We start from the raw sequence: 27,043 nt of genomic DNA, 5'->3' as shown, positions 1-27,043 counted from the left end.
CCGTAGCTCGCTTTCGCGCTCTTTCAGGTCGTCTGAGAGTTTTTTACTGTTTAGCCTTTCCTCCACGGTATTTCTTTTACTTTCTTTCGCCGCGAGGCTTGCTTTGAGTGTGTCGACCTTTGCCTGGGCTTTTTCTTTGCTTTTTGCTTGTTTTTAAAGCGCGGCCACTTCTTTTTTCGCGTTTTCAAAATCGGTTTGATATTTTTTTTTCAGCAGCTTTAGCCTGTGGATTTCTGCTTCACTTTCAAGACTGGTGCCATGTTCTGATTGAAGAGCATCAATCCGGGCCTGAGTTCTCTCGGTTTTTTGTCGAAGATCTTGCATAGCTTGAAATTCTTGTTCCCTTTCTGTAGCTAGTGCCTCTGCTTGTTTTAATTGATTTTCAGCTTCTGCCAGTCTTTGCCGTTCTTCTCGGATGGTGTCGCGGTCTTCAGCTATGATGTCTTCAGCGCGAGGCCCCAGAGCTGCTGAAAATCTGTTTGTAAAACTCTTTAGAAACTGCAAACCACCCTTTTTGGAATTTTTTCCTCACCCAACCTTGGACCAAATACAACCATCTCAGTCTCATTACCTTTTTCTTTGCCTAAACCAATTGGACCTAATTTTCTGAAGCCCACTTTCGGGAACCTTTTTCTGATAAAATGCATGGCCTTTTCTGTCCGTGATTGTTTTTCTTCTGGAACTAACCAGTCGCCCATCAAAGGCACGTCTTCATCAAAAGAAGTGTCAGGCAGCCCGGTATTCTCGTGCTGCCTCGTTTGCGTTTTTATGTCTTCACTGCTTTGGTAGGGGGTGGACGCCGTGCCCGGCTCAAAGGGTTGTGTTGTGTTGCTCCCTTGTTCGTCTACGTCCAGCTTTGGGTCTTTGTCGTCCAGATCTGGGTCTTCTTCGTCCGGCTCTGGGTCTTCTTCTTCTTCCGGCTCTGTGTCTTCTTCGTCTAGCTGTTTGTGCAGCTCTAGGTCCTCGTAACCGAACGCGCTGCCGCCTATCGCCATCTCATATTGCTACCCGTGCTTGTTTTTTAATTAGAAAGTAATCTCGGCTGGTTATACGGCGGTTGCTCAAACTTGTTTGAGAGGAATGTATACCGATGATGACAAAAACCCCGGCGCCATTCCAGACATGCTACTTCCGACATACATGGCAAAATCTTTGCGGGCCATGATGACGCCGCGCGCCGTCCAGCGCATCACCTTTAACCGCAACGAAGCCGCCCCCGGCGAGACCCTGTTCGTTTCGGTGCCCAAGCTGAACGAACACGAAGTGCTGGTCCCTGGCACGCTGGCGCTGCGCTTTGACATCGACCTGGAGGGCGGGTACGTCAACAACTTCCTCGTTCAGAACGTCATGCGGGCGCTGGTTGACAAGTTGGTCGTGAAGTTCGCGGGCACCACCCTGCAAGACACAGGGGTACGGCATCACAAAACGTTCGAAGACCTGTTCCTTCCTGTCGAACGGCGCGAGAACATGGTGCTGGAGGGGATCCAGAACGAAGTCTTATGCAAGATACGCTCCAAAGCCAGGGACAAGAAAACGTCGGGCGTCAACGCTGAAAACAAGCTGAACGAGATCTTCAGAAGCAAGTACGACATCAGGCTCGACCACCAGATCTTGACCGACCACGGCGTTTTCTACCCTCAGGCCCTGTACAACGATCTCGTGTTCGAAGTGACGCTCGCCCCTGCTTCACAGGTGGTCAGGGGCTCGGACTCCACCAAGCTGAATACAAGCTGACCAACATCCAGCTCGTGTACGAAATGATACGCAGGAAGTTCCTCTTAGCCGAGGCGCTCAGAGTGTATGAGGCCGGCAAAGAGTTCGCTTATGACCACGTGATGCGTCACAAACTCTTGACCTTCAAAAAAGATACTGCCTCGCGGCTGAACATCAACGTCGACGCCCAGAGACGGTCCATTAAAGGTATTCTCTCGCTTTTTGTGGAGCCCTATACCGCAGGCGGCCGGGACTCGGAAAAATAGATCTTCCCTGACATCACGTCAGCGTCATCATCAACGGCCCGCCGAACATGCTGTACAACGAAGGCATCATAAGCGAGGACATGTGGGCAGAAGCCAGCTGCTTCTTTGTGAAAGAAAAAAGCAAAACCGAACACATGACGCTGCAAAAGTCTTACACCGGCAACCGGTTCGGGCTGCTGATCGACCTACGCTCCATGGCCGACCAAACGATGCACGGCAGCGGCACGCGGCTCGTGAACACCACGGACGGCGTCCAGCTGGAAATCGAACGGAAGACCACCGACTCGGGCGACGTGAACTGCGATATCTTCGTGATCTCCGACTCTCAGTTCAACATCATGGACAGACAGCTAGAATCTGTGCAGTTTAAGAAACGTAAACTTTGAATAAAATGGACCCCGGCAAAATCCCCTGCAACGTGCTCATCGCGGGGCCAACCAACTCAGGCAAAACACGGTTCCCCGTGGACCAGCTCTGTGAGCCTTTTAGAGGCCAGCTTGATTACGTCGTGCTCATCTGTCCAACGTTCGCTCACAACAAGACACTTCACCGCTTTGCTGAGAGAGACCTGCGGTTATATGTCATCATCTGCGAGCAGCACGAAGTGGAACTTTGGTTGAAAGTGGCAAGCTTGTATTTTGAAGGCGCCAACACGCTGATAGTCCTTCATGACTGCGCAGTCTCCAAAGACGTGAAAGGGCGGACTGGTGAGCTTGTCAGTCTTGGCTTTTCTGGGCGCCACACGAACATCAGCGTGTGGGTGCTGACTCAGCAGCTCTCCAGCATCGCGAAGCCGTTCCGTGAAAATGAGGCGGCCATCGTGCTGTTTTACACGCTTTCGGCCAAGACCACGAAGGCGACTTTCGAAGAATACGCGAGAGAGCTTTCGCAATATGACCTCAAGCAGCCGATTGCGAGGCTGAAAGAGCGCAAGTTCTCCCACCTGGTGTTCTCTCTTCGCCACCCTTTCGCAATTGAATTGAAAGAATAAAATTACAATATATATACGATGCCTGAAGGAAATAATCCTGTAATGGCTGAAGTCATGAGCCTTCTGGAAGCTGAACCTGACTCGAAGAGTCATTCGCTGACCGACTCTTTGAGTGACATTCCAGCCCTCCGTGAAGAGCTTGCAATTCTGGTTTCTACAGGCAAAACAAAAGAAGCCATCAGCGTGCAGCTGACACAAGAGCAGCTTAAGCGCTTGGAAGCTGAAGATGTTTTAAAGTACTAGAAAAGGTATGAGACTTCTGTGGGCGCCAAGACCACTCAAACCTTTGTTGATAGCTGTCTCGCGTTGTACACCAGGGCAGTTGGGATGTTTATGCCGATTAAAGACGTTGAAGTTCTGCAGAATGATCTCAAAAAAGATTACGTTATCGCCAAAGAGTTGTCCACCCTTGTCGGAAGTCTTGCGTTGAGATGTGGGCGGCTGCTAATGGTAGCCAAAACGGCACTGGTCACGACGAAACAGATCGGCTCCAGAGTTGTTGAGCAAACTGCTGAATAATTAGTAAGCATTGTCCAGCAATTCCTCAATTAAATGTTTTTGTTGAATAAAGTAATGGCAAATTCAGAAACCACTCATGTCGAGCCAACACCACCTGCGGCACGGGAGCAGGTAACTTCAAAAATACCAACTACTGCACCTGTGAAAGAAAAAACCCGAAACGGGTGGCTGCGGGCAAAGCCGTCGCTGCGAGAACCAAAAAGGCGCGCGAAGAACAGAAAAAAGCCGCTGAAGCCGCGGGCTTTGTTCCAACCCAGCCAAACAAGGCGCTACCAAACGAACAGCCGACCGCTTCCACTAGTGGAAGCAATGAAGACACGAAAAACGTTATCAGCACGACTCAGTGGCTCAGTGGCTCAGTATAATCAGCATTGTGGTTTCCGTCATTGGCCTCTACTACAAACGAAAAGAGATAAAAATGGTTTTCAATTCACAGCCTGGCCCGCCTCAACCAGCCGCTCGTTTGGGCGAGATGCAAGCCCCTGTTGATACGCAGCTGCCTCGACCGGTCGAGGCAGTGGCTGTCCAAAGAAGAGGGCTCCGGTCGATGGATTGACATTTGAAAAGAAAACGCACAGCTTAATACGATGTCGGACAACAAGCTCGTTAAAACGATCATGGATGCGGCCGTTCTCACCGGCTTAACCGCCGGCATCGGCTGGATTGCGAAAAAGGCGGTGAAAGAGAACTTTACCTCCGACCCCAACGGCAGCGCCATGAACTGTGCAAAATTCACGGCTGTCCTGGCAGGCAGGATAGCACTCAAACATTACCTTGAAGACAAAAAGATACTCCCGACCCCGGTTTAGAAACAAGGGCCGTAGCTTTTAACAACGGTGAGCATTGCGATGATGATCGGAGGCGCGATTCTTAATGCCGCTGCTTTTACCGGCGGCAACTATCTTGCTAAATATTTGTCTGGCGACAGCGGAAGGCGGCATTAGAAGAGAAAACGCGGCATGACAAAGCCGAGGCATGACAAAGCCACTATGGCCAAATACATGTGCGACCGCACCAAGCTTCTTGATTGGATTCAAACCAGTAGAGAAATCAAAAACCAGGCGAAACAGAACTTCACGAACACATATGACGCGATCAAACTCTATAACCAGGCCCACCCAGACAAGCCAATCACACCACCCGAAGAGCCTCGCTTCGCTGACTTTTATCAACCCAGTGAGCAGCAGAAACAAGGCGAGCTGTTTTTTGTGGGCGACAGCGCGCTCACTCTCGGCTACGCGGCTTTCCGTTTTCTATGAAAATGCGAGCATTTTCGGTTTGAATAAACACCTTGGTGTTATAAATGGACGCCAAGCTTGCCAAAGTCTACTACAGCCTCCAGGGCTACTGGGAAGGGCTCTCTGCCATCAAAATATTGACAGAAGTCGCGAAAGTTCCTGAAGAAACCAACAAGCAGTGGCTCATCAAACAAGCCCTTTGGCAGATATATCTCTCCGCGCCGCGCTACGTTCCTCGTCCCAAATTAGACGTATGGCGCCTAACGTGGTTCACCAAGCGGACCTTCTTTTTCTGTCTCACGACAGGCTCCGTCGTGGGCGCAAAATTTACAAATACGCGCTGACCGTTGTCGGTGTCGCCAGCCTTACAAAGAAGCTAAGCCTCTGACTTCCAAAGACTCTGCTGAGGTTGCGAAAGCTTTTCAGTCCATTTACAAGCGCAGCCCTTTGACTTGGCCTCAGCTGCTGCAGGTCGACCCTAGGCGCGAGTTCATGGGAAGCGTGACCAAAGAAATGGAAAACCACAAAACAGCTATTCGTCGCGGGCGCTCTGAAATTTAGAGACCAGGCTATCGTGGAGCGGTTCAACCGCACGCTCGCCGAACGATTGTTTGGGCATCAGTATGCCGTAGAAATGCTGCTGCCTTCGGGTCAGCGGTCGACTGCCTGGGTCAAAAGGCTCCCCGACGTTGTTGCCACTCTTAACGGCGAAGTCACTAGTCTTATCGGGAAAAAACCAGCTGTCGCAATCAGAGAGAAATCTGTCACCTCCAATCCCTCTACAAAGTATTCCAGACCTGTTGGCTTGAAAGAAAAAAAGCTCCCTCACTCATCAATGTAAGATATTTGTATCATCCCGGCGAACTTGAAGGGGGGACTAAAAGAGCCACAGACCCAGTCTGGTCTTTGAAAGTACACCATCTTGAAAGAGCTGTAACTAAACCGAACGAACCTGTTGTCTATTATTTGTCCGACGGGCCTAAGCGCGGCTTTGTTCGCGAAGAGCTGTTGGTTGTGCCTCCAAATACGCAGCTTCCTCTCTGTGCCCGTATGCCAGCGTGTGCACGCCGTCTTCTGCTGTCCACCGCTTGATGTCGAACGCCGACAGCGAGACCTTGTCCACGCGCATGCCGTAAATCTCGTGGCCCTCGCTTCGCAAGATGTTCATTCCGTGCCAGAACTGCTTTTTCTCGAACAGTGCCTCTTTGTATTGCTCATGCTGGATCTCTTTTTCTGCCACGCTCTCTTTTACTCCCTTGGCTTTTTTGACATTTTTTTTCTTTTTCTTCCATGATCGAATACATTTTTGGCCGTATAGTCACCGCTTCATCAATCACCCTTCCCGCGCACTCGTCTTTCATCTTCCCCAGCACCTTTTTGTTTCTGCTGCTGTAGAGCGGGTACTTTTCGGGATAACTGCTTGTATCGTACAGGACGAAGTCTTCCGCCATGTCTCTGTAGACGTCGTCCGTCTCGATTTCCCTGAGCAGGCTGTCGGTGTCTGTGTAGGTCAGTTCGCACTTTTGTCCGTATCGGACTTTCATCTGGTTGTAGAAGTCGTACATCAAAATCTTGCTGTTCTCTAATATCGTCATGCCGGTTATATCGGCTTGTCCAAGAGCAGCCGCGTTTTGTGCATGTGCATGCCCGCCAGGTCTTTTCCGGATATCTCGTGCCTCGCATACGAGGAGCTGGCCACCAGGCGGCGGATCTTGTCGGTCTCCCAGCTGCGGACGATCTTCACGTCGACGCGTTTTTCGATGCACAGGTGCATGTCCAGTTCGGTCAAAAGCTCTAGCTCTACGCCGGTCTTTTTCAGCAGCGAGTCACAGCTCAGACCTGGAGCTGTGTAATAATGTGCTGGATCTAGCCCGTACCTCCCCTTGCAGACTTTTCGGAAGTTTTCAAACATCTGCCAGCAACACGACGTCGGTTTTCACGTATAGATCGTGATAGTCGCCGAGGGTTTTGTATCCGAACTCGGCCCAGACCTCCTTGGCGTGGGCGTACTCTTCGTGGGTTATCCCTTTCCCGGCGAACTTCGAGAAATCCTCTTCTTTGGCCGGGAGCTCTGTCTCGGCGAACCTTTCAAAGCCGTCCATGTATTCGTAAGGATAAATCCCTTTCTTCAGGAGCAGATTCCTCTTTTCACTGTCTTCGCAATTTTTTCCCGTTATTTTAATGTCTTCTGGTGTGCTGCCCTTTACCAGCGCGTCTAGGCTGGTCATCAAGATATTTAGGCTGTCTACGAACCTCAGGTTTCCAAGCGAAAAGGAGATGTATTTCTCTGTGTTGTTTGGAATGCAGCTTATTTCTCCCTGCACCCGCGCCATGGCGTGCATCAGCAGGTGTTCATCGTAGCCCTTCAGGTTGTGGAAGACGACCGGTATCGGCGCCGTTTTGGGTTTTAGGCGGAGCTTCAGGTTGCAAGCATTGTGCGCAGACCCCAGATATTTTCCGGTTATGTGGCAGTGGTCTTTCACCGCGTCTTTGTAGTTGTTCACCAACAGCGGCGCTTTGCAAAATATGCAGTCTTCGTTCTCTTTTTCGGGGCCTTTGGGCTTTCTCTCTCTCAGAGGCCCTACGAACCCCTTCCAGGCCTGGTAATAGCACCTTTTGTGGCTTTGGGCGTTGTACTCGCCGGTGTTGGGGTTGTAAACGTCGAAAGAGTCTCGGAACTCTGCCTTTACCAGGCTTTCGTTGCAGATGTGGCATTCGGTCGCGCTTTTGTATTTACGCCAGTCTTCTGGCGTCACAACGAGCGGCTTTTTGTCGACCAGCTCGGCCTTCATCACCTTTTCGTGATACTGAAGGCTCGCCAAGAACCTGCACACCGCGTCTTTCCCGCGGTACACGAACGGGCCGTGCGTCTGGCCGTCGTTTTTCACGATTATGTACGAAAAACCGCAGGGTTCGTGGACCTCTGTCTTGATCGTTGCCTGACCTTTTTTTAGCGCAGCCATGTATCTTCCTTATCAAAGACTCAAAGTCGGCGTAAACCACGAACGGTGCTTTCATCTGCTTGTGGTGGTTCTTGAACTTCACCTTGTTTTCGCCCTCTTTGGGCATCTCCGTCCTTGTGGGTCTTTTCAGCTGCCCCAGGCATTCGGGTTTGTGTCTTTCCAGCAGCTCTGCCGTCGTGTAGCCGTGCAGACAGCGTTCGCAGAAATGTTTGCTGCTGTTGTGCCTGCTTTGGTCATAGGACAAAGCGTTTAACCTCCTCACGAAGGTATAATGAGATTTTTCGTTGTTCTGTATCAACATCAAGTTGATTCTCGGGAGGCTTCCCTCTTTTTCGCTGAGCCTATGCACGATCACGCGCTCTTTTTCTCAGCGAAACACGTTTATAGCCAGGTACGGGTTTTGCTTTTCTAGCCTATTTATCTGTGATACGGGCGTTGGAAAGTCTATCCCTGTAAAATTCAGCCCGTCTTCTGTGGGATATCTTGATGGCCTTGACACGTTCATGCCGTCCTTCGGTGGAAATAACGCCGCACGCAGCGCCCATCTCAAGTACTCGTCGTCTCTGTTTTGGACATTGATGATCGCTTTTTTGTTTTGTAGCTTTTTGGGCAACGGCATATAACTGCCACCACGAAAAGGCTGGTATTGGCCGACATTGACGAACGCTTCCACGATGGCTTTTACCACCCAGCCTGAGCCTCTTTGAGACCAGGCTTCTATTTAGCCTTTGAATTCATCAACGGATCGGCGTAATACGCTATTTACTGTTGCCGCGTTGTTTCTTTTGAAAACCGCGGGGTCTGTCTGTTTGAAATAATGTATCATTTCTTGCTTTTCACCATCCCTAGTTATCGAAAACTCAACGTCAAGATCGAACTGCGTTTTGACGCTTTTTAGGGTTTTCATTTCATTTCCTATCACTTCGGTAAATCTTGATTTCGTTTTTCGTGCGAATTCAGAAGGTCGGCTTTGAATTTATAGGCTTCTGGAACTTCCATTTTCCGTACACGAAGCCATTCGTTTAAGTTGGCTTTTACCGACTGAAAATCAAAATCCCTGCTGGGCCTTATAGGGGGCTGAAGTCTCGCGTTCTCTTCGCGCGAGATAGCTCCGTAAAACATCTCTATCACATCAGATGAAATTACTGAAGCTATATCCTGCGGCCATGATTGCTTTATACCAAGGCATGCGGCTTGTTCAATTAGAAAATAATTCCAGATCAAAAATCGCGGGCAGTTAACACACATGGATAATGGGGGTTCTGGACTCAAGGCGGTTTTGTGCTAATCGCGCCGAGCGAAGCGAGACGCGAAATAAGTAGCAAACCGCCTTGATCCAGAACCCTTATTATCCATATGTGTGTAGATGTTGTTTTGATGTAACAGTAAATTCTCACAACTGACAGGAAAATAGCTATTTATAAACTGGTAAAGACAATTGATACCTCAGCAACTACCTCAACACAGCCAGCCACCAAGGGAAAGCACATAATTTTATGATTAGTTGGGATCGAATAATTTTCACACGATCCGATTTGAATGGGTCTGTTTCTTTCATCGTTCAGAGGCATGAAGTTGCCAACTTTTCCTGACGTTTAATTTGAGTTTATTGTCCGTATCTTAAGTTGTGCTTTCAAGTTAGTTCAATTTTTTATTTTGCATTCCCATGTATCAGTTAAGAAAAATCGGAAATAAAACGTCAAACCGCCTTGAAAAATTTACAATTTCAACAACAGCACTTACCTAGTGGTACGCGTTAGACATTTCATACGTTTTCAGAGAGAAATACAGCAAATGTCACAAAAGTATAGTACATTCATTTAAGTTTCTCGGTACTCAGGAATAGATCAACTGGCTCAGTTTATGCATGGGTGCTGCGGAGGAAAAAAATACATATTTTAGCCTAAAGATATATCACGACAACATCCAATATATCCGAACTTAACAACGGATTTTATGCGGCTATAGTTTAAGACCACCCCAAAACAGCTGGAGGCGCATGAGAATGGCAGAGTTGGCGGCGAAGCATGTTACGTGGAATGAGGCAAAAGGCACTGCACAAAATAGGGTTAGGTGGCGCGCGCTAGTTGAGGACCTATGTTCCACTTAGGAACGAAGAGGATTAAGTAAGTAAGTATAGTTTAAGACCAAAACAAACTATCCGACCCATTCAATCATCAGTTTAGCATTTAAGGGCCCATTAACCGATCTTTTCGAGCCGTTGCTAAGGAAAATTTATTCTCATATAACCTCATCATTTTTAGTTAGTTCAGAGTTATTTCATGTGTTTCAACTTTTTCATGATCAGTAACACTAGTGATGACGTCATCAGGCCACGCCCATGGTCATGTGACTAATACAGAAAAAATGCAAAGGCTCCCAGGCAAATTACTTGCTCGGGATTTTTTTTCATTCATTTAATATTTTAATTTAAATCCTCATTACGCTATGCATAGATTTTGTTTCATTTCTAAAAGGTCAGATTTTGAAAGCATTTCAAACTAGTGAAAAATTGGTAATTTTCTGAAAAAAAGCATGATTTCGAAAAAGGAATGCATAGCTATGTTGCCAACGTTGACTTTAATGGAAATTCGTCGAAAAAGTCTGGATTTAATGAAAAACCGCGTTTCCTTTAGCATTTAAAGAAACCGGAAGTGCGCCCGATATCTATTGGAAGTTACCCTATCAGGGCGTGCGATATTTACACTACCAGCGTACTTCGGTAAGATCAAACAAAGCCACACGGAGTTAGTTTTTCCCTTTCTATTGCTCTTGTTTTCTGTCTTTCTCTTATTTTGTCTTTGCCTGTACTTTTTATACTTTGCATTTTGCGAAACACAAAGAAAAACATCTAAAATAGATGCGAATTTGCAAGTTTTTGAGTTGCTTTTATTTTCCGCGCTCAGGCTGACGCAAATGACCGGATGTGAAATTTCACCTCCTTAGCAACGCGCGGGAGCACGCCCACGAATCGGTTAATGGTCCCTTAATGGGCACGGCGGAAAAACCGCTGATTGGCTGAAAAATCCGTTGTCTTGGAGCATGCTCAAGCGCTCGCCGCTGACAATTTGCGGCTGCAAACGAGTTTCGAAAATGTCTGAACATTTTGCAAGCGGGAGCATCGAACAGCAAGAAATATTGTGGATTTCTACCCAGTTAGATCTTCCACTTGTCACAGAGAATGCGGATTAGGCAAAAGTAAGTATGTTGCAAATGTTAGCCTGGCTTTGTCGCTTTCTTTGAGTATTATTCTTTGTGTTGTGATTTCTTTTGTTCGTTGGTGTCGTGTTCATTTTGTGCCAAGCGGAAGCACCTGCTTAGTTTATTTACAATACTCTTCTGCTGCAGATATTGGCCTACAGATGACTTAACACAATGAACACAGCATAACGGAAAGCTATGTTGAAAGGTAAGCCAAGTTTTCCTTCCTGTCCTTCCGTAAATGGTTGATTTTAGCAAGTGGCAGCATTTTCTAGTTCGTGTGTGGCTTCGGAAACTTTTTGGCTCGATGAGTCTACAGTTTAAAAGTTGAAGATGTTGTTCGCTATCATTTGAATTACCCGTCATATCTTGACTTGCCTCTTGGAAGAGACCCGTTAGGTTTTTTGTCTGCCATGTTCATAGAAATAAGTGACGAAAACCGTTGACACTGTACTGTAAATGAGCTTAATTTTGTAGATTTCAGGATATAAATCTTACATGCAATGAATGTTTTAAAAGCGTAGCCAACTTATGTTCAGTCCGGATATCAGCATACTATTCAAGGTGACACATTTCTTTCTACGTTTGGGTATATCCTCTGGCTTGTGTTGTCTACAATTTAAAAGTTCTTGCAGCGGTGCAAGAATCTGATATGACAAATGTACACTACGTTTTTTGTTTTGTTGTTATTGAATGGACTAATTGCGTGGTTTTGAAAGACTTTTTAAAAGTTATCTTGTAAAATTATTTTTTGACCTGAAGGCAGACTTTTTTGGGTTTAATTAGTCTGATGATGATGAGGTTAATGAAATGTTTTTATTTATTTATTTTCTATTGAGTGAAACCTCAAGAAGTAACAATCCTTTTGTTGTACTTCATGATTATGTTGTACTACATAATTTAAATTTCCCAGTTACAAAGCTAGCAAAATGACTGAGGTATTCACAATATAGGTTGAAAGAAGTTGCGTAGTCTTCAATGCTCTACACAGTGTTGTATAATGTATGAACAGTGCAGATACTAAGTTAATGACATTTCTTCTTGCAATGCAATAAGTATTCAAAGGATGAAGCCAAAGTATAGCTTAATTTAATTTTACATTTTTTCCTCTTTTTTTTGCACAGTTAGACCTCAGATTTTCACAGCTGTCCTCCTCTCTTTCAATTACTTGGTTCTCTGGCTGGAGACAGTGTGATGTGGCCATGTACATCAACTTGAAGAAGTTTTTTTCATGGATGAAATGAATGCCACTTCTTGGAGAGGATACTAAATGATATGTCCCCTTTTATAAAAAGATTATGGAATAAGAAAAGGGACAATTAAGGAACCAAATGCATGAAAAAAGTATTTCAGGATTCCCCAGTAATTAATAAAGAAAAATGTTTGAAGACAGAAAAATTATAGTTTGGTAAACAACTTGGTTGGGATTTGACCTCTTAAAAATTTGTAGATCATAATATTTTGGTGTGGAAGTTTATGCAATATTTAACAACAATATTATTCTTTGCAATCGAGGTGAATAATGGCTGTTATTCACTGACATTGACAAGTTTTTAGTATATGTACAAAGTGATCTCAACAACAGATGAAAGGGAAACCATTAAAAGATAATTTAATTGACCTCTGAATTAAAGATGTGCACAATTCTTTACAGAATCTTCTAACATGACAAGTCTAGTTAACCTGCGATGAAATCCTCTTTGATTACAATCTAGCAAAATGGTCTTTTAACACTGTTCAAATCAGCAATCTAAATGAAAAGTCTGTTTTCAAAACAATTTCATTGTTCAATCAAAACTGTCACTTTCACTTAAAATAAAAATTCACAATTCAAAACTTTGAAGACTTTTTTGTATTTTCTGGTACAATATTTTCTTGTATTCTCAGGATTTCCGTTTAAGAAACACTGGTCGGACATAAGTTTTCGCGAGCCATTTTGTTATTGTTTGGATCACGCATCATTGATTATCACTCATTAGGGAGTGAATAATTATCAATTATTCCACAAGAGCATGTTGGATATGAGATAATAGATAGCCAACAAGGTGTGTAGCACTGAGTTGGCTTTAATCTTCTCATATCCAACAGGCACGAGTGGAATAATTGTTTTATTAAAAAGGCCCCCAAAATATAGAAAACTAGACTTAAATAACAATAAAAATGCTCAAAAATCATGCATACGTTTTCCATATTTGTAGAGCATGGTATAATGGCTCATGACCCCTGATGGCTAAAACAATGAAAACTCTCAAATTGCATTATCCAATCATCCAGTTTTTTAATGATGCTCACTGCTTGTGTGTTTGTGTTGGATTTTATTTTTATTTCGGTTTAGTTTTCTATATTTGGGGGGTGATTTTAATGAAACAATTCTAGTCACGCTTGTTTGGTCTTTTTGTTTGGGAATGGGAGAGGTTAACTTGACAGTAGTTTTTACATGCAGTTATTTTGGAATTGCAAATCTCTAAGTTGCATTTTAATCAGATAAACATTTTGCAGAGACATCATTGCCTGATCTAATTAATTTACCAAAAAGTGAATTGTGGTGCCAGAAGATAACCATATCCACCTCAAGGGAGATCAATGGAAATTCTGAGGAGTGATGGGTGGGGGGAGAATTCAAAACTTAAAATTTTGAAAAGGAAAGTATGAATGTGAACTGGCATTTTCAGTGGGGTGTTCAGAGGAAGGGGTTTGCTCCAAATGCATGTGTTATGATATGAGCCCTTGTTGCTCCACTGATGTTGAAAGAGATTTGAATATCTTCAGTATCTGCTGTAGTCTTATTTTCGACAGTAGTGGGTTATCAGCACTCAGCCCAGCACCCAACCTAGAAAGCCAGGTGATCACAATTTGTCTGGTCCCTATCCCTCAACCTACCAGAAGTACAAGACTCCAGCTGACATAGCTCATAGGGTCATGGATACAGAAACCATCCCTCCACAATAAGGATGTGACCCCTTGGGATGGTTGGAAGTTGGGGAGGGAGTAAACAAAATTTGGTGGCAGGGTCTGCAAGGGTATGGAATTTATCTGGAACACAATATGAAACAGTAGAATTTTGCTGCAGTGTAGGTCACTGAACCTTCTCCTTAAAAGTATCTAGGAGAGATGGCATACGGTATTTGTTTGCAACAAGACTTAAACTTACTATTGGGGGAGGAGGGATGGTGCAGTTTTCATGTGTTTTCTCACGATGGTGCTTTTTGCAAAAAGGCATGCTTTCCAATGTGGTCAGTGTAAGACGCAGACTTTGGACTGCAGGCCAGGTGTTAAAATGCAGACTGTAGACGTTTTAAGTGTTACTGTGTGTTAACAGTAAACAGACCAACCCTATTCGAGCTAAAAGAAGTGGGAGTTTAGCCTAAATAGTTCTGGGTTAGACTGAATGTCACCTGGGTCAGCTAGGAAGGATCTAGGGGGCTTTGGCTGGTTCGGTGGAACCCCCTAGATTAGAAAAAAGAAATAAAACATAACATGCTAACTTGGCCTCAGAATAACAGAAATGCCATTTCCAATTCAAGGACCACAATTTCAAAACTGTCCAGCGTGAAAGCCACCGGTCCCTTTACAGGGGACCGCCTTTTGGCAGTTCTTATCTCGAAACCCCTTCTCTGTATCCGCCCCAGGGTTAGCCTGAATATTTTCTCCAGTTAGCCTGTTTAAGGATAGCTCTCGATAAAACACCATTCAGTTATAATAATGTCTGCAGTATGGTTTCCCCCTTACTCTGCAGTCAGCAGTGCACAGTCTGCGTTTTACACTGACTGAATTTCGATGTAACTACAAGCCTTCACATAAACGAATGTTCCGCCAGTATAACGTGGAACAAGAACCCCTTTTGGCGGATTGCCTTTTTCGTCAACAAAATGGAGAAATGTTTGTAATAACGAAGCCCGCAGCTGCGGGAAAAGCTGCGTAGCCAAGGAACAAGAATCGTAGTAAGTGCGAAGTAGCATAAGCCATAATATCAAACACAGGCTAACATAAAAAAAGAGCAATTTATTTTATCCTTCAAGCTGTATTACATATACAATACAACTTTCTACAATGCCATACTAAACCTCTATATTAAAGCTTACTACAAGTTTTCAGCGCATGGCAGTACATGGCATCCACTGATTCAGAAGCGGCAAAATAAGGTACGAATGAATACCACACAAGCGAAAAGCACAACAATATTAGGCATTAGTGTGTACTACTTACGAATTCCTCCACTTTTCTTTCTTCAGGCAATGATACAAAAGTCCATGAACAAATAGCATTTAAAATTTTTCATCAGCACGAAAAAAAAGTCATATTTTATATGTTCCGTAAAATTAAACAAGCTACAAGAAATTACGGTTCAAAACCTTAAAGAACTTGACACGACCTTAAGAAAAGGAAAAACGGTACCTCGGGTGAATTTGGAAAAGCTGAAAGTTTCCTTCCGGAAGAGCTGTCTTTATCGCCTGAGAAAACTGACAACACCGTTTCGATCCTCTCGATCCCAGTCAAAACTTCAGCACGGATCATTGCCCAAAGTAGCCGAGTTGTTTGTAACTGCCTTGAGCGAGCAAGATGTTGCCAAAAGCCATGACAATGACGTGTTCGTTTTTGACTCGTCGTCCGCCATTTTGAAAATGGAAAGGCGGGAAGACGAACCGAAATCTACTGCGCATGAACGGTGGTTTTTCCGCCGTGCCCCCCTTAAGGTCATTCCCCAGTATTACATTGTGCATCCCAACTGCGCATAATTTCACGCGTGATTAGCGCGCGCGCATTAAAAATGGCGGCTTTTTCTTTACGGCTGGACCTCTCCACAAAGGTAAATCGTCATTTTCTCGAAAACGAGTACGGTGACCTATCATTTTTTTCCATTGTTTTGAATTGAGTAAAAAAAAAATTTCTATGTAAAATAAATATGGACCGAATCTCTGTGTAGAACAAGAAACAATCGTCGGAAAGGTGAATTTAGCAGGCAATTGTGACTCTAATCATGATGTTATTATAAGGATTTATTGGGTACAAACAAGGTGTTGTTACTCCTAAACGAACACGGGCACCCCTCATTTTTATTTCAAAATTTAAGTTCCTATAATATAAACAATCAATAGGCAACGTTTGACAAGAATCTCAGTGTAGGTTCTATTTTAGTGGAATGACTTCAAGATGTACCAAATAAGACATAGTCCGCCTTGACGAATTATTCGTCTTCTGTCGTCTTTGCACTGGTAAGCAAAAACAACAGCTCTAAGAAAACTTGCTCAAGTTCGTCCAGACAGCCAGAAAACGCATCTCTAGAATAAACGGGACATTCTCTGCTCTACACAAATCCTCGTAACCAGATTCAAATAGTATATCTTTACAACAGATCATTCCGCGATGGAGTATACTTCGGAACAATTGAACTATTTTCGAATTTGTTACATCGCCTTTAACTTAATTCCCAAAGGACTACGACAAGTCTTCAAGCAAGAATGGGATTTCCTATACAAAACAACACCTGGAGAATGGAAAGACACGCCAAAAAATGGTTTAGACTTTTATAATAAGGAGTCTAGAAAAGGCCGCTCCAGGAATGTCTGATATCTGGCCACTATAAAAGAAGGTAACACGGTAGAGTGGGACTGTAGCTGTTTGTTTTTCTTGATCCTGTTCTCAGATAGCATTGGCACAACGCTGAGTGCAGCCATCAAGATAGAAGTCGATGATCTTCGCCTAGTCCGAAATGACATTGCTCATATCAGCGACGCGAAACTTACTGATGCTGAATTCAGGGGTTATGTCAAAAGAGTGTTGCTGGCGTTCAACTCTTTGAGTCTTCCGATCAGTGATATAGAGGCGGTTAAAAACCAGACGAGCTTTCCCACGGCAGAAGTAAACAACTTGATGGCACAGGTTGCTAATCTTCAATCGGAATTAAAAGAAGTCAAATGTGATTTACAAGTGGCAGAAGACACGATACAGGAAAAGGAAGAGCAGGTTGAATGTCTTACACAAGAGATTAATTCCAAAGTTGAGTCTTTTTGTACTCTCACTTTCAAGCCATCTCACCAAATTATCAGACGTTCAAATGACGTCACAAGGATCATGGCAAAAATGCAAGAGCTTGACGATGGAAGTAACGGAGCAGTCAGTACCATTTATTTATCAGGAAATCCTGGATGTGGCAAAACTCAACTTGCACGTTAAATTGGAGAAGAGTTCTTTACAAAAGGATCGGGTGAAAGTAAAGGCTTAACGTTCGTTACAACCCTGAATGCTGAAACCCTTGACACGCTAGCTGACTCGTACCTCAGTCAGGCTGAACAGTTGGGAATTACTGAATACGCTCTCACCAAACTGGCTACTGCTAAAGAAGCCAACCTCAAGGAAAGAATTCAGCAACTCCGGTGTTTAATTTTCCCGCAGTTTAAACAGTTCTCAAAATGGTTAATAATAGCAGACAACGTTGTTAACCTGTCCTTGGTTTATGAGTACCTACCTCAAACCGCCAGTGAAGAGTGGGGTCACGGTCGGGTGCTGATTACAACTCAAGATAGCAGTGCAATTCCTACAAATGCTCCTCATACTTTCCACGAGTCACTCAGTGAAGGAATGCAACCCGAGGAAGCGGTCGAGCTGTTAAAACAAGTATCGGAAATGTCTAATAATGAGAAAGCTCAAACGGTTGCTGAGGAACTAGACTATCAGCCGCTTTCCTTAGCAGCTGCTGCATGTTACCTGCAATTTGTGAGTCATTCTTCAACCTATGACTGGACAAAATTCTTAAGAAGAATTGCGGATGTCGAACTAGAAGTAACAGAAGAACGTCTTACTCAAGTGAATGCTGCGTATCCGAAAAAAATGACTGAAGTAATTCAATTGGCAATAGACACAACTTTGAAAAGCGATGAAGTTCTTCGCCAGACATTTTTCTTTTTCTCGCTATGTGATTCGAACCTCTTCCAATTCAAGCAGTTGTCAATTTTGTCAATAATCGCACCTCGCGACAGACTGAAGAGTTAATCAAAGCAAAGATTTTAAACTCCTCCTTAATTATGCGTTAATATAGTGAGGATGAGGCACCCACCTATTTAAAAGTACATACCGTTGTTCATCAAGTACTCAGGAAAATGTTACTGATGGAGGTCACAGAGAAACATCAGTGTTGATCTGTAGCAGTTCAGGTTTTTAACTCCCTTATTGAGTCGGAGCAGAATCGTTTATGTGAAAGTGGCGACGTTTGCGTATTGCTACGACGGATTACAACTTATTGCAAAGCGTTGTATGGAATTCTTACAAACACTTTTCCTGCTGAAGTTGTTTGGGTGAAGGAGTTAGCACCCTTCATTTCTCCTGACAATGTCGTTTCGTGGCTTTGTTCAACAGCCAGCGTGCTTTGTAACCTTACTAATTCATGCAATGCAATTCTATTTTCAACGTCAGCCTATGATTTTGTTCAATATGTAAGTAGCACACGAAAGGGCGACATAATTAGAGCAAATGTTTTTCTTGTCCATGGGTTAATGTTAGCAATAAAATGCCAGTATAAATCATTAATACCCTGCCTTAAGGAGGCTACAAAAATTCATACTGCAATTTACAGTAAGCGTCATTGGAAAGTGACCGCAAGTTATAACAACTTGGGAAATGTTTATCAAGATCTTGGACAGTACAATGAAGCCGAAGAATACCACGAGAAGGCACTGATCATCAGCAAAAAGAATTTCGGCGAGGAACATGCTAATGTCGCAACAAGTTATAACAACTTGGAAAGCGTTTATCAACATCTTGGAGAGTACAATGAAGCCAAAGAATATCACGAGAAGGCACTGATCACCAGGAAAAAGATTTTCGGTGAGGAACATCCTAATGTCGCAGCAAGTTATAACAACTTGGGAGGTGTTTATCGCGCTCTTGGACAGTACATTGAAGCAAAAGAATACCTCCAGAAGGCACTGATCATCACTAAAAAGATTTTCGGTGGGGAACATGATAATGTCGCAGGAAGTTATAACAACTTGGGACGTGTTTATCGCGCTCTTGGACAGTACAGTGAAGCCAAAGAATACCGCGTGAAGGCACTTATCATCTCAAAAAAGGTTTTCGGCGAGGAACATGCGAATGTCGCAACAAGTTATAACAACTTAGGAAGTGTTTATCGTGCTTTTGGACAGTACAATGAAGCCGGAGAATACCTCGGGATGGAACTAATCATCTGGAAAAAGATTTTTGGCGAGGAACATGCTTATGTCGCAACAAGTTATAGCAACGTGGAAAGTGTCTATCAAGATGTAGGATAGCACAATGAAGCCGAAGATTTCGTCGAGAGGGCACTGATCATCAGGAAAAAGATTTTGGGCGATGAAAACGATAATGTTGCAACAGGTTATAACAACTTGGGAAGTGTTTATCAAGATCTTGGACAGCACACTGAAGCAAAAGAATACCACGAGAAAGCACTGATGATCAGGAAAATGATTTTCGGCGAGGAAAATTCTAATGTCGCAACAAGTTATAACAACTTGGGAGGTGTTTATCGCGCTCTTAGACAGTACAATGAAGTCAAAGAATACCATGAGAAAGCACTGATGATCAGGAAAAAGATTTTCGTTGAGGAACATGACGATGTCGCAACAAGTTATAACAACTTGGGAAGTGTTTATCATGCTCTTAGGCAGTACAATGAAGCCAAAGAATAGCTCGAGAAGGCCTGATTATCACGAAAACGTAACATAGAACGTGACAGAGCATATGTTCGTCATCTGATTTCATCTCCACGCATCATGCAAATGACCGGCAAACGACTAAAATTAATGCTCAAGGCTTTGAAATAAATTTACAACTTCTTGGGTGTTTTGCAAATTGAAAACCTATCGGTTGATCAAATATTATCAGCCGCTTTGTAATTCGTCAAATTACTTTGTGCCAACCAATGAAATGTCCCTGGTCCCACGGTATACTTACCGCTAAATTTGGTGGATGGGTAAAATCGCGAACGAGACGCTCGATAAACAATGGTCAAAACAGCTTTTGGCTTTAAAGGAAATGCGATATCTTATAAGATGTATCTCGGCCACTGTCTTCATTGAGAGCTCAGTGAGAGAGTAACAACCCTCATAAGTGGTCGCGATAAGGCTTGTTACTTGGCTTGAAACAATTCCGATCAAAATGTTGGAAAAAGCTCAAAGGTTGCTTTGCCGACAAAAGACAGGCCGCTATTTTCGTATTGAATTCCACGGTTTTTGGAAGTAAGGGTTATGGTATAGTAATCTACGCATTTTTTGGTATCAACTGTCTTCTTTTTTATCTTTTACATGTACCTTTCAAAGAGTTTCAGTGTGTACGTAGTTTCTCCCGCTTCGTTTATCTGTATCTCGAGATGTTAGAATCATACCTGTTTGATTTCCACTGATTCTGACAAAGAATTAATAAGCATTTTTTTTCGAGCAGTGACTGCTCTTTATTCTTGACAGCATTCAACACATGTACATGTTATCTTCCTTTAGGCAAAGATTCCTACAGGGAAATATAATATTCGCTTTTATACACTCGATCAAAAGGAGAGTCGAAACCTTTCACCAGTTTAGGCTAGTAGATTTTTTTTTTTAACATTTCACGTGACCTTTGGTGGAAATCAAAAGATGCTACATGTTTGATTTCCACTGATTCCTGACCTGTGTTGTTTCCAATACTAAGTCACGAAGTTGTGTTACTACTTTCAATGCATCAATTTTACAATTAAAAACAAATAAATGAACTAGAAGACGTGAACAGTTACATTTTTACCTGAAACTGGTAACGTTTAGCGCTTGTAGCTTACGGTAGTAGTAGACTGCTCCATCCAGTTGCTGTTCTAATCAAGTGACCTTCAAAGCCCAGCGAATCCTATTAAAACGGCTCCGACTAGTATCGTCAGAGTTCGTGAAAGGGCTTACTAATAGTCCGCACAAAAAGGTCATGAACATTTTGAAAGAGCGAAACAAACTAGAGGATAGGCATTTACGTGTTAACCGTTTGACTTTGCATCGAGTGTGTTTCTTGATTCCGGATTATGATGGAGTTTACAAGCAACGTTGATGAAACAATGCCACTCTACTCGATACACATACATTACTTCCCTGAGGTATTACCTCATCTGTTTTGCCACAGTATTTTTTCAATTGCGGTCGCACTTGTCTTTACCGTGGTGCTACATATTTTCACCCGTGGTGTACGCGAGGTGTGAGCACGTGGCAAAGACGAGGTTTTGCCGCAACCTGATGGGTCCATACATGTAGTTTCATGCGGTACTGTATCATCTTACAAAATTACACATCTTTTTATCTTAGCTTTTTTAGATTAAAATTTCTCTATTTTTCAGTCCCCACTGCACTATTATGCAACAAACTATGTCACGCACATTTCAGTTGGTAATTTCCCGCAGTAAACAAACTGGCGAAGAAAACTCTGCCATTATAACTTGCTCACCAAGTTTTTTAGTCAAAGAACAACAGTTAGAAGTAAGAATGGTTGTAATTGGTTAGTGTCTATTCTGCCCTGATGTGACATACAAATTCTCCTTACTGGTGTATATCTATTTCTGTGAGAGGTGGTTGCTTACGAGAGGTGGTCGCAACCAGAGGTTCAACTGTAATGATATAATTATAGTCTGTATTTTACTGACTGTTTTTCCCTTTTTCCCTCTCAGACGATGGTACATTTCACAAACAGTGGAACTATGCTTGTTGATGACTTAAAGCTGTTTCTTCATGGCCTTCCACCTGATTGCCAAGAAAGTACTTTAAAAGATTTCCTTGAAGGTACACGTTCACACAAATTATTAATAAAACTGTTGGGAGCCTCTTTTCCCCTAAATAAAATGCAGGAGGTATTATGAGGCAAGACGCTAAGACATGGCACAACCCCTACTCATCTAGACTACCTTTTGGGTTCAGGATCACTGATAAACACTTGTCTAAGAAACTCCAAGAGAAAAGACCAGCTACCAGTGTTGAAAGTAATCGGATATCCTGTCAAGAACTTAGATTTTTTCTAAATGTACTCAGTAATGTACTCTAAAATCATGTTGTTTTCAATTTTTGTTTGTTGTTTGTGTGTGTGTTTGTTTGTGAACCTGAACGTGTAGTTCCACAAAATATCCATACCCACTCCAAGGAAGGTTAACGGAAATTCCAAGGGGGAGGGGGCTTTTACAAGGCACAATTTTTTAAAGGAAAGTATGACACTAAAATGGCATTTCCGCAGGGGGGGGGGGTTCAAGCTAAAAAACCTTCCATGGGAGGGGTATGGATATTTTCTGGAACAACACAATACATGTAAATGGAGTAAAACTTGTTATATTGTAATCCCCCTTGATAAACCTACTGTAGGTGCTTTTCGGGAAAACAATGACAAATATGTTATAAAAATAAACAAAAATGTACGACATGTACTTTCCCAAAACGCTAAATGTTTTATCTTTCATAAAGCATTTCTATACTGGGGAGGAAAATAAGTACTCGCCGAGAAGTTTGGTGAGGATCTACAGCCACTTCTTCAAACCTTAACCCAATTTCAAACCAGAATATGTGATTTTATCTGCAAGTAAAGTACAGGGTACTGCTTTTGTTTGCCAGTGTTTTTCTGATTCTTTTTAGTTAAATGTTTATTACAGGGAACAAAGTCTGCCCAGATCAAAACTTCCGTCTTTTACAAACCAAAAAGAAGGTTTATTTTTTTCCTCCAAAAAAATTGAATCTTATACCCCTACTACTCTGAGATCTGCGTTCAGTTAATTAATACAATTAAATAACACCGAATTTGGTCGATTTACCAGGTGTGTGCGGTTTTCCTGGTGCAGTCACAAAAGTTAGCATTCCCTCTACAAAGGTAACTTCTGATAACTTCAGATGTTTGGTTGTACAATTTATGACACTTAGTTAAGAATTGTTTTTCTACCCATTCCCTGCTTTGTGAAGTTAGCCAATGTTGAAAAAAAACACAAAAGAGGAAGAAGAAATTTTCCCAATGAGATAATACAATGTTGCATGAGCTTAACCTCTTACCAAGCACCCTGTACAATAAAATGTAGGTTACTCAAATGATAAAATTATGTTCAAATTCCCGCAGTTAGACATTATTTTAAATAACTGCAGTAGCATTTATATGGAGATGTAATTTTAGTTAAGTTATTTTGGTGATATTTTGTATCCCCGTAGGGTAAGTAAAAGTACATGCACCCTGGCCTACAGTACATGTATCTGTTAACACCTTAATTCTTTTCTTCTAGACATATGCTTTTGTGACACTTGCTGATGCAGTAGTAGCAAACTGTTTGCTAGGAAATGTAAGTATTCATTACTTAATATCTAGTCTTGTATTAAACTTTATTTGATATTTATTTTTTTGATTTATAAATAAGCATATTGAAATGTAAAGCAACAAATTAAATCTAATGCAAATGAACCAGTGTACCAGTCGGAACTTAAAATAAAGTAGAAACAGCATTTAGCATGCAAAAAGATGAGCAAGATAAGCGTTTTTCAATTACTATTAAACGAGTGAATACTCTCTTGCTTGCCAGGAAGGCAAGTGAATTTTTTGGGGAAAATATTTTTAGGACATTCAAATTGCGGATTATGGATACAGATAATGCTTATAAAATGTTCTTCTGGGGCTTGTGAGAATGAGTTTTGAACTAGTGCCACATATTTCCACCTTGTGAAGGTGAATTAATCAACATGACACGAGCGTGGGACAAAGAAAAATTCCGAGTCCCCGACAGGAATCGAACCCATGACCTCCCGAATACCGGGCGGGCGCTCTATCCACTGAGCTACGAGAACTCATGGAGAGCAAGGTCATTTAACTGAGTTCATATATGATAGGTGTCCTGTATACTGCTAGGATCAACGCTATCGAATTCATCGTGAGTAGTGATAAGTTAATAAAGATAGCGAATTTTAAGCTCGGTAATGAAAGGTGAAGGTGAATTAATCTTGTAACCACACCATGCAAATATAAGGAACTTTAAATTTTATGTCCATTCATAACACTTTGCATTAATCTTGTTGACTTGCAGTTCCTGATGCAAATTCAAATTACTTTTTAAATTAATCATTTTATGTTAGTTTAATAATCAAGAGGTGCTACCTTGAAAAAGCCTTTTCTCATAATTAATATGGCCAATATGATGCAAATATTTCTATAAGAATACTTAAATGCATCTATTCCCAAGCCTCACATTCATTTGAAAAATCCTTTGTTTGGAAACTTTGACACAAAGCCTATGATGTGTAAGGTATTTTTATTCGTATTTATGTACCATTTTATACAACATATGTATATATGTTTGGAAGAAAAATATGAATGGTCAATTACCGATTGATTGAAAACAAAATACTTGGCTCTAATGAATTTAGAGGTATATAGTTCTGTCTCTATCTCAACTGAAACAGGTTGGAATGTGGAAATACAGACAAAGGCTTGTCCAAATTGCAGTTTTCATGGTCCAGTCGCCATGGCCGGGTGGACATTTCATCCCTGTTTTCACGCTTAAAAATATTATCTTAATGTTAAATGTGTTCCATCCATTTTGGGTTAAGGTGGCCCAACACAGTTTTCGCGCGCGCTTTTGCTGATGCAATTCAGCGCGTGCACAAGGATTGGAAAAAACAAACATGCCGTCAATAGAGCGATCATTTTATTTACTCAACACCCGCACTATCTGCGTTATTTCTCTCTATAATTGAACCCAGTGTATTGATGGCTTTAGTCTTTTATTACAAAGATATGTTAGAAAAGGTAACGATGCAAAGAACCCAGCAATTCTCAGCTTTTTCTTTGTTACCGAAAGAACCCAGTTAAATGCAGCGCATGCGTAGTAAGTCAAAACATTGTGATTGAATGAAAATTGCACTCTCGGAAATACGCCTATTACTCGAAAACCACTCATTAGAATTTCACGAAATTTGGCACGAAAATACTTAAGGAAATAAGTAACTGGAGTATTGAAAATAATTGAATTTTAACAAAGGAAATTCTAGATATTCCAGTGAACCTTCAACAAGGGATAATTAAAGATCTCTCTGTTAAATTATTAGCAAAATTGTGTTAACTTGTGAGAATCGTTACAAGCTTGTAAAACAAAACCGATTTTAAGGGCCTGTTTATATTTATTCATGTTGCCATGGTAACGATCATACGTCAGCTTAACCATCAGAAAACCCAAATTTGTGTTGTTAACTTGCTGCCAATTTTGGCGACCGCGGGATCAAGGGTTTTAGAGAAAAACGTAAATGAACACAGGTATAAAAAACTGTGTTTAGCCACCTTAAGGCAGGGGGATGTGTTGCAGGTCAAAATGAAATTCAGGTTAAAATGATTTTAACTTCATTTAATGCTCCATTTCCTTCGTCTTCTAACCCTATTTATCCATGATCCATGAGTAATTAGGGTTAAGATTCATTTTAACCTGATTGTCATTTTGACCTGCAACATATATATTCATGCTTAGTTGTTTCCCATCAACAGACACTACTGTACTGTGATGACAGTGGGCACTTCTACCAAGTGAAGGCCTGTCGTTATGTTAAACGACAATTTAGAAGAAAGGTGGTTAAGTATGATGTACTGCCAAAAGAAAGAATCGATCCCAAACCAGTAAAGTACATGTACACACCTCCGGAACATGTACATCAGTTTACACCTGACTACAGCATGCTTTTGCTCTCTAAACCAAAGAGAAAGAGAAAAAAGGGAGATGATTTAACAGTCTGGTTTGGTGGTGTTGGTTCAGCTTCATTTAAGAAGAGACCAAAGCCAAAGAAGAAGAAGAAGAAAAAGAAACAGGTTTGTCTGGTCAGGTGTTTGGTTATAGTGCACTTGAACTTATGTAGTGGTAGATATTAACATGAAGGGGATACATAACATATCATTTGCTGGGTGGTACAGTAGGTCCGTATAGTGAAAAACTGTAACTGAAGATGAATGCAGGTGAGGCAAATAATCGATCTGCAAGACACTGACGAATCCCAATATTTTGCAATAACAGAGTTCAGTAAATTGTTTTATCATTTGATCACCAAGTTTGTTTTCATAGTTTGAGTTACTCTCTGACAGCTCAAGAAAGCGATCTACTTACCATTTTTTCACACAGGAGCGTGTGTACATCTGTTGGTAATTAATCTACGTATGAGCAGAGTAGTATAATTTGCAGCGAAACACATTTGTATGGTATTACACATGAGCAGACAAATATATGCTGACCTGTGGTTATTTGCAGGTTTTGTGGTGGACTTTTGGCCAATGAAAAGGAAGAAAAAAATGTCTTGAATGATAATGGGTGTTAGCGAATAATATTATTAGCCAAAGGTAACTTAAAAAAAATACTACTGCCAGTGGTAACCTATTCCTGATCATCAATCATTATCATATGTGTTTGATAATATCTAGTGCCTGTTCTAATGGTTACTAGCTAGTGTTTGTTAACTTTCTTTTAGGTGTCAAAGCTGGAGCTTCACAAAAGTGAGTCATTTCAGTTTGGTAATTTATGTCCAGAGAGCAAATGTAATAGTGGCAATGCGGCGGTTGCTACATCTACAGCAGGAGTAGTTGAACCAGTGCTGCCTGCACGGGAAACCAGCCCAGAATCAGGCAAACAAGAAGAAAATGTTCCTGTGGTGGACGTTATACACGCAGAGGATCAGATGGCAGGGGTACATGTAGTTGAACCAGCTGTGCTGCCTGTACATGAAACTGGCCCAGAATCAGGCAAACAGGAAGAAAATGTTCCTGTGGTGGAAGTTATACACGCAGAGGATCAGATGGCGGGGGTACATGTAGTTGAACCAGCTGTGCTGCCTGTACATGAAACTGGCCCAGAATCGGGCAAACAAGAAGAAAATGTTCCTGTGCTAGAAGTTATACACGCAGAGGATCAGATGGCAGGGGTACACATAGTTGAACCAGTGCTGCCTGTACAGGAAACCGGGCCAGAATCGGGCACACAAGAAGAACCTGTTCCTGTGGTGGAAGATATACATGCAGAGAATCAGATGGCAGGAGTACATGTAGTTGAACCAGTGCCACCTGTACATGAAACTGGCCCAGAATCAGGCAAACAAGAAGAAACTGTTCCTGGGGTCGAAGTTGTACACCCAGAGGATCAGAATGCCACCAAACCAGTAAGCAACAACCGGTAAGATG

The 27,043-nt window shown here is 42.4% G+C and overlaps 2 protein-coding genes and 1 pseudogene across 5 annotated transcripts in view; 2 read left to right on the top strand and 1 right to left on the bottom strand.

Moving 5' to 3' along the window:
* LOC145469683 (uncharacterized) overlaps positions 1-27,043 on the top strand; it is a 54,760-nt gene that overhangs the window by 7,220 nt on the left and 20,497 nt on the right. For 2 of the 4 annotated variants that reach the window (XM_081453448.1, XM_081453449.1), the window contains 5 exons: positions 21,546-21,657; positions 22,674-22,726; positions 23,127-23,183; positions 25,370-25,687; positions 26,338-27,035. In XM_081453448.1, the coding sequence (XP_081309574.1) occupies positions 21,549-21,657; positions 22,674-22,726; positions 23,127-23,183; positions 25,370-25,687; positions 26,338-27,035 (1,235 nt within the window). In that variant the 5' untranslated portion in view covers positions 21,546-21,548. Of the gene's footprint in view, positions 1-20,823; positions 21,658-22,673; positions 22,727-23,126; positions 23,184-25,369; positions 25,688-26,337; positions 27,036-27,043 lie in introns of those variants that run through there. The other 2 variants (XM_081453451.1, XM_081453450.1) reach the window with 2 other exon arrangements.
* Positions 6,609-8,444, bottom strand: LOC145469773 (uncharacterized). The gene has a single exon (XM_081453577.1). The coding sequence runs from the start codon at positions 7,688-7,690 to the stop codon at positions 6,632-6,634; it is 1,059 nt and encodes a 352-aa protein (XP_081309703.1). The 5' UTR covers positions 7,691-8,444; the 3' UTR covers positions 6,609-6,631.
* LOC145470617 (uncharacterized) lies at positions 15,959-19,692 on the top strand (annotated as a pseudogene).

This window comes from Orbicella franksi, chromosome 15 (assembly GCF_964199315.1).
Source record: "Orbicella franksi chromosome 15, jaOrbFran1.1, whole genome shotgun sequence".
NCBI lineage: Eukaryota > Metazoa > Cnidaria > Anthozoa > Scleractinia > Merulinidae > Orbicella > Orbicella franksi.
The sequence above is the reverse complement of the archived record's forward strand: the minus strand, read 5'-3'. Positions and strand labels throughout refer to the sequence as shown.